General features: G+C 51.7%; 1 protein-coding gene across 1 annotated transcript; it reads left to right on the forward strand.

Moving 5' to 3' along the window:
- Positions 1-1,572: 1,572 nt before the first annotated feature.
- LOC123125593 (probable N-acetyltransferase HLS1) lies at positions 1,573-3,784 on the forward strand. The gene is made up of 3 exons (XM_044546068.1): positions 1,573-2,143; positions 2,345-2,514; positions 2,636-3,784. Exons 1-3 carry the CDS (start codon positions 1,928-1,930, stop codon positions 3,528-3,530), a joined length of 1,281 nt encoding a protein of 426 aa, XP_044402003.1. The 5' UTR covers positions 1,573-1,927; the 3' UTR covers positions 3,531-3,784.
- Positions 3,785-7,925: the final 4,141 nt, after the last annotated feature.

Consider the following 7,925-nt stretch of genomic DNA (forward strand, 5'->3'; position numbering starts at 1 on the left):
ATGTTTTAGTAGCTAAAGTGACTAACGGGTTCCGAATGAAGCTAAGTGGCTAGTGTTTTTTATTGGATATTCGTCAACATCGAGCACCCAAACCCCCCTACAACGCCACAGGCGCCTGTGCGGGAGCTACCACTTGGTAACCATGGATACTAGAGTACTAAGAAATACTACAATAGAAACATTCGTTGTGGTGAAAATATAGAAAAAACAACTTAATCAAATTGGGGATTATGTGCGTGGATATTTCCAGTTTCCACCGACTAGTTACAAAACTTACAAACACATGTAAGTTTGTTGTTTTGGACCAGAAAAAAAGGTTTATTGTTTTTCAGAAGAATATCAATGGAGTTATGGAAATGTTAAAAATTTGATCTTAGATTTTTAACATTTCCCAGCTAACGCCCATATTTGCCATGCGAAAACAGATAAATTTGCCATGTTTGTGTATAAGGATTTGCCATGTTCTAAAGTGAAAATTGTCATACAGTGTAAAAATTTGTCAGAAAATTATCATGCCGTCGCGAGTAATTGCCATGCGCTCGATCGGAATCCGACGTACCTAAGGGAGTCAACCCTAAAAATATGACATCGGGTGTATATTGGAGTCCTATATAAAGTTACAAAACTTAGACCGACAAGTTACAAAACGTAAAAAATGATCTGGATGGTGCATCTCCAATCCGATGATAAAGTTGTTTTTTTCTTTTCTTTCACCACAAATGATGCTCTTACTCTCATCGTCACTAGGGTAGTAGTGAGGGTTCGTTTAGCTCACATATCCCTTTCCGCGGTGCCCCCAACTCCGTGGTCGATCGAGGATAAAATCTCTGTTATAAGTAGCAGCCCTGTCAGAGCGGCAACTTGGCCGCTTGCTCGCCTCCTTGGAGGCAGCTTGTCCTGGGTCTGGCAAGGCGATTGGCTGCTTCCTAGCGGAAGAGGTTTCTACGGGCACAATAAAGAAAAGGAAGATGGCTCTCAGGACCATAGCACGAAGAGTGACGCCATTGATAAGGCGTCAGTGGCTGCTTAATGGAGGGTACTCAGTCCCATCGTCCTCCATGTGTGTCTGGCTCATCTCCATGGATTTGGTGGCGTCCTATGTATTCAACCTTAATTTTGTTGAGGGTTTCTTTGAGACATTGAAGTGCGAGGGTTCGTGGTTGTTACATATTATGTATGTTTGTCGGGTTAACCGTGAGGTCATGGAGTTTGTTTCTTAGCAAGTACTAATTAAAATACAAAAGATAATTGTTTTAGAGAGTAGTCCACGTGTGTTCTATATGTATCGTTTTTTGTCTGGTTTTCTGTTAATTAAGTGGGTAATTCTCTTCTTCTTAATTACTAATTGATGCTTTTGCGTCCTTTTCCAATAAAAACAAACAACCAGTAGGCAGCATCGGAGCACTGAAGCAGTGTGGCCACCCAGCCACACTCCCGCTCGTCCTTTTTGCGCTTCCTGTGGCCAGATCGCTACTCTGATCCATCTAGTCGTAGCTGCCCTTCCTCCTCGTCGCCAATTAAAAGGCCTACGGCCCCGGAGGGCCTCGCTCCGAGCTCCACAGCCTTTATTCCCCAATTAAACCCTTCGCTTCCCAAGCTTTTAAGATGCGACTAGTGGCCACTCCTCTCCGAATCGGCCGTACCGATTCCTAATAACCATTTCAGTGTATGCGTCGTGGTAACTGAGACGGCGGCAGGCAGGCACGCAAAAGAGCGCCTCCGCCTTCCCCCGCTCTCACGTGGTTCACACCCGCGCCCTCCCCTCCTCGCTTGCCCCGCCGCCTAGCTATATATCCAGTCTCGCCAAGCCAAGCCCTCAGCTCCTCTGCTACCTCTCACTTTCTCTCGAACCTGGCCGTCTGTCTGCCTGCCTGCCACCCATCCTTGCACTGCTTACAGTGAGGAGAGTGAGCTCGATCGGTCGGCCATGGTTGAGGCGGCAGCTGCAGTGGCGGAGGAGGAGCATGACGCGGCGGTGCGGGAGTACGACGACGTCCGCGACCGCGGCGGCGTGGAGGAGGTGGAGCGGGAGTGCGAGGTGGGGTCCAGCGGCGGCGGCGGCGGCGGCCAGATGTGCCTCTTCACGGACCTCCTCGGCGACCCGCTCTGCCGCATTCGCAACTCGCCGGACTTCCTCATGCTGGTACGTATTATTTTTCTTTTTGAGGAAGTATTCGTACGTGCCTACAGAACAATGGCTGCGTTCTCCGTTCGTACTGTATATCCGTTTTGCCTTTTTCCTCCGCTCGTTTAATTTCCTGTCGCTTCGGCGTTGGCCCACTCCCGCCTCTCTCGAAAACTAATTAACTCGAAACGCATGTTTGAACCGCCCTGATATGGAAAGGTCGCGGAGACAGCAACCGGCAGCGCCGGCGGCGGCGGCGGCGGCGCCGAGATAATCGGCCTCGTCCGCGGCTGCGTCAAGTCCGTCGTCTGCGGCGGCTCCCACTCCAAGGACCCCATCTACACCAAGGTCGCCTACATCCTCGGCCTCCGCGTCTCACCCAACCATCGGTACGTGCATAATATACCATCATCATCATCATCATCATCATCGACATGCAGCTATTTTCACTGGATTCCAATATTCGTACGTATACCAGCCTTCTGTAACTTTGGAATGCTATGTGCGCAGGAGGAAAGGGGTGGGGAGGAAGCTCGTGGAGAGGATGGAGCAATGGTTCCGGCAGAAGGGCGCGGAGTACTCGTACATGGCGACGGAGCAGGACAACGAGGCGTCCGTGCGCCTCTTCACCTCCCGCTGCGGCTACTCCAAGTTCCGCACGCCGTCCTTGCTCGTGCACCCGGTGTTCCGCCACGCCCTCAAGCCCTCGCGCCGCGCCTCCATCGTGCGCCTCGAGCCTCGCGACGCCGAGCGCCTCTACCGCTGGCACTTTGCCGCCGTCGAGTTCTTCCCCGCAGACATCGACGCCGTGCTGTCCAACGCCCTGTCACTCGGCACGTTCCTGGCACTGCCGGCGGGCACGAGTTGGGACGGGGACGTCGAGGCGTTCCTCGCCGCGCCGCCGGCATCGTGGGCGGTGCTGAGCGTGTGGAACTGCATGGACGCCTTCCGCCTCGAGGTGCGTGGCGCACCCCGCCTGATGCGCGCCGCGGCCGGCGCAACGCGGCTGGTGGACCGGGCGGCGCCGTGGCTCCGGATACCCTCCATCCCGAACCTCTTCGCGCCGTTCGGGCTCTACTTCCTCTACGGCCTGGGCGGCGCCGGACCGGGGGCGCCGCGGCTGGTGCGCGCGCTGTGCCGGCACGCGCACAACATGGCCCGACGAGGCGGCTGCGGCGTGGTGGCCACCGAGGTGGCCGCCCTCGAGCCCGTGCGCGCGGGGGTGCCGCACTGGCCGCGGCTCGGCGCCGAGGACCTCTGGTGCATCAAGCGGCTCGCCGACGGCTACAACCACGGCCTGCTCGGCGACTGGACCAAGGCGCCGCCCGGGCGCTCCATCTTCGTCGACCGGCCTGCTCCTTCCAGAGCACTCTGCCGTGCCAGTGTTCCCTCCCGAACCTTCTGAGTTCCAAGGACGCGGTGCATCACATTTTGCCGTACGTACGTAGAGTGCTCTCTGTTTCAACTTGGTCAAGTTCAGATAGATGTGCGGTTACAGCTCTCTGGTCGAGAGAACATGAGCTGACTTTGTCGACAGAGCTTTTTTTTTTTGAGAAACTTGTCGACAGAGCTGAGTAGCAGACCAGAGTGAAAACCTGGCGACCTTTTTGGTGCCTTTGGGCCGCTTTTTCGGCTTTCCGTGGCAATTACTGGCTGAAACTTAGGCCCGCTTCGTAGATTTGCTGCTTTTCTGCGCTCTGCGTCGACGCATCCCCTTCCCCGTCTATGTCAGATCCTGCTTTTGTTGGTTCGATGATGAGCCCGGGACAGGGCTCCGGACTCCGGACTTGTTCTGGATTCCGCTGCGTGGTTTACGTGTGACCCGCAGGCTTGGCTTCACCGGCCGGCCCCCCCCCCCGTTGGAGGTCGACCGCGGGGATTCACGACACATATCAGCCGACAACAGAGCAGGATAAGAGCCCGGGACATTTGCTAGTGGGGTGAAATTCGATAATGATTCCACTTTATGTCTTTTAGTACTCCGTACATAGTACCGGTCCCTTTTTTTCACCGCATATGTCGAGTTTTTCACACATGTTATCAGTGTGTCTGGCTCGGTTTGGTTCAGAAAACCACTGCTGCTAGAATCAGCAACGTCCAGGCTGCTCTGGTCGTAAGCCCAAACCGGACGTACCAGAGTAATGATTGGCCCCGTACCGTGCAATGGACACACAGAGAGCGATGCATGCTGGTAGTAGTACGATCCGGCGGCTGATACTGTTCCCGCGCTACAGATTTGCAGGTGTCATTGCTAGCAGTAGTACTGCAACAGACTGAACTCCCTGGCAGTATGTCCAAGACTTTCCCCGGCGGGGGGTCACGGCGAATTGACTCCACAGAGCAGCCAGCAGACGTGAGCGCACGGACTCCACACGGCGGCGAGCGCGAAAGGGACGCCGGATTTATCAGGAGGTGGCTGCCGTGCGCCACATACGTAAAGATCGACCGCGATCGCTTGCTCATCGGGTCGCCGTCGTGTGTCTCCCAAGTGGATCCGGGTTAAATGAAGCGCGGATGTTGACGACGAGGAGAAGGCCCCGGGCCCCTGGCCGGTGCGTGCACTGTGGGTGTGCCCTGGTCGACCGACTGCCGTCGCGTCGGGACGTGCGCCGTGCGTGCTGTAAAGGCTTTCACCGCACTGTGCCCGTCCGTCCGGCGGTTACTGTCTGCCGACACACAGCCGCCTCCGAATTTACGACGGTGTCGTCGCGCCGGTCAGGACCGCCGCCGGATTTAAAGTCCACCGTCTTTTACCTACTAATCATTCGGGTTCATCCTATTCGCTAGCGGGAGGAGTAGCTTGGTACCGTGGTCGGCTCGTCTGCCAAATGGCGAGCGAGCGAGCGCTGCTCAAAGTCAAGAAGAGCTTACTTTTTGCATGGGCGCATGCACCAGGCCAGCGACTAGCTACTGGGTGTGGGAGCAGTGTGATGCAACCGTCACGACCTCAGCTGTGAAAGTGAAACTGTTTTCCGGCAGAATCATCTATGTGGTTGACCCTTAATCAACGAATTTTGTAATTGGTAAACCACAAGGATTTTGTAACAAAACCGAACGACCCGGATCCCGTCCATTCTGGATCGAACAGTCAGCTCATCGAGTTGTTGCAATGAGAGTGAGCCGCACGGTGCCTCGCGTGCTTCTAGCCGTGCCCCCTTCGCGTGTCTCCGTCAGGTGGGTTATATTTGTCATATTACTCTCCATCTCACATTCATCCGCGGCTGAATCGGCGGGACTGTGGTCTGTTTCTCCGGCTGGCGGTTAGCAATCATTCACACCCCTTGATTTCTGTTAGCGCAATCCACCCCCCCCCCGTCCTTTCCTCCGCTGGTTATGGTTGTCTTCGCGTTTGCGCCGGTTTCTGGACATTGGAGCACAGCGTGGTGTTGTTAGCTTTCGCGGGATGGCTGGTGGCAGAGGAAGTATGAACTGAGGTCGGTTCATCCAGATTTGGTCGGCGGTGGGTGGTGGTGATGTTTGGGGGCTTAGAGTTTCTAACCCCTCAAGATGATTTCGGATGACATGGTCGTTTTATTGCTTAATCCGTCCGTGCATGACGGATTTATTGTGTGAGTGCACGGATTTCGGATGACATGCAGATTTAGACTAATGGAAGGTAGTTTTGACATTTTGTACCAAGAAATTCATTGTTCAAGAGCTTCGGATCCATGTTGCTGACAAGGGCACTGGTAAAAAAGCATTCCACCCCCACTCGGAAGAAGCAGGATCCGCGTAGGTGATCTATCACTGTCTTTTCACTTCTTTGTTTCAGTTTTATCTTTTGTCATTTTTTATATGATAACTGTAGTGGTCACTGCGTGGTAGGTTTAGTTATTGTTGTACGGTATTTCCGGTAGTATAACTTATGATAACTTGCGCCTCTATTTGTTCCCCTCTTGTTTCTACTTTTTTTTTGCTCCAACCACTTTTTTGACTTCTTTTATGCACTGGTGTCTCAAGAACAAGGTATTTTCATTTCCGAGTTTCCATTTTTTCCCTCTCTTTTTCATATAAAAGATGTATTGATTTTGCTTGCAATAGGTCTCATGTAAGCACCGCAGCAGATGAGGAATTGTGATATGACATCGAGGTGATTCTCACGTTCTCTGTCCTTTTTAGTGTCACCTGTTCTCTTCAACATAGATAACTTAGTCAAAAATAGGCTGATATTTTACCTTACTAGCATGATAACTTATTTATTCAACATAGGTAACTTAGTTAAAATAGGCTGATAATTTACATCACTAATATCTGATATCTTGTTTTCTTCAACATATATAACTTAGTCAAAATTGTCTGGTAATTTACATTACCAGCATCTGAGAACTTGTTTCTTCAACATAGATAACTTAGTCAAATTAGGCTGTTAATTTTCATTACTAGGATCTGATAACTGATTTTCCTTCTCCCCTTTTTTATTTTTTGCAGCCAGACAAAACATAAGAATATTGTGAAAAAGGTTCGTCCTACCAAGACTAGGTCTTCTCCTCGGTTCAAATCCACATCATCACAGCCGAGGGGGGGTGTTGGTCTTAAAGAACTACCCACGTCGATGTCTCTAGTTGCGGTCGCGCAAGCTAGTGTGATAGGCTCTTCGCTAGCCTTTGTTGAAGGTCCAACAGGGTGTGAAGGCGCATCTGATGTGCTCGCGGCCACCTCACCAGCTGAAGTTGTAGAATGGCTTGTTGTAGCGCCCACCATCGCTGCAGTTGTAGAAGAACTTGTCGATGTGGTCGTTATCACTAAAGTTGAAGATTCTGAAGTTGTTATCGCTCGCCCATTGCGGAAGCGGTTGAAGATCGAGCGCAAGATGTCCAAATTCCTGGTAAACCAAGTGTTGATGAAGATCAAGCAGAAGACAAAGTTGTCCATTCCTCTATTGCAACCCCAGGTGTCGAGAAGCCAGTGTCGAAGCTTCCCAAGTCGCCACTTCAGCGCCAAGTGTCCAGGCCGAAGCTCAAGTTGAAGCTGTCCAAGTTCAGCTGAAGAACAAAAAATGTTCACATCCAAGCTTAAGCTCAAGTTGTACAAGTTCAAGTCCCTGAGGCGGCACTAGACATTGTTGAAGCCAAAGTTGTCCCCGCTAGAGAATTCAACACCCTTGAAGCTAGAGAAGACGTCGTTGTACATAGAGTGGTTGGTGATTTCACCACACCAAGTTGCTCTCGTGGCCTCTGATACATCGCCAACGTATCTATAATTTATGAAGTATGCATGCCATGTTATTATAATTTTGTATGATTTTGGTGCACTTTTATATGTCTTTTATATGATTTTCATGGACTAACATATTGAACTAGTGCCCACTGCCAGTTGCTGCTTTCTGCTTGTTTTAGGTTTTTCCAGAAAATCTATATCAAATGAAGTCCAAATGCAGCGAAACGTTTTGACAATTTTTTCTGGAAGGAAAGGGACCCAGGAAGCTTCGGGAGAGTACCAGAAGACCCACAAGGGCCCCACAAGCCACCATGGCGCGCCCAAGGGGGTGGCCACGCCCTGGTGCCTTGTGGCCCCTCTTTGCGTGATTCCAACGCCAAAAAATTATATAAATACAAAAAACCCAGAAATAACCCTAGAACTTTGACTCCGCCGCCGCAAGCCTCTGTACCAAATAGATCCCATCTGGAGCCCAGTTCGGGCACCCCGTCGGTGGGGGAAATCATCACCGAAGGCCATCTTCATCATCCCTGCGGTCTCCATGACGAGGAGGGAGTAGTTTACCCTCGGGGCTGAGGGTATGTACCAGTAGCTATGTGTTTGATCTCTCCCTCTCTCTTTCTCTCTCTCTCTCTCTCTCTCT

Source organism: Triticum aestivum, chromosome 5D (assembly GCF_018294505.1).
Source record: "Triticum aestivum cultivar Chinese Spring chromosome 5D, IWGSC CS RefSeq v2.1, whole genome shotgun sequence".
NCBI lineage: Eukaryota > Viridiplantae > Streptophyta > Magnoliopsida > Poales > Poaceae > Triticum > Triticum aestivum.

Excerpts from the sequence above, each read along its gene's own strand:
- LOC123125593 (XM_044546068.1), top strand. The coding sequence starts at position 1,928 with ATGGTTGAGGCGGCAGCTGCAGTGGCGGAGGAGGAGCATGACGCGGCG. Across the intron at positions 2,144-2,344 it reads CGCCGGACTTCCTCATGCTG|GTCGCGGAGACAGCAACCGG; the intron begins GTACGTATTATT and ends TGATATGGAAAG. Across the intron at positions 2,515-2,635 it reads CGCGTCTCACCCAACCATCG|GAGGAAAGGGGTGGGGAGGA; the intron begins GTACGTGCATAA and ends CTATGTGCGCAG.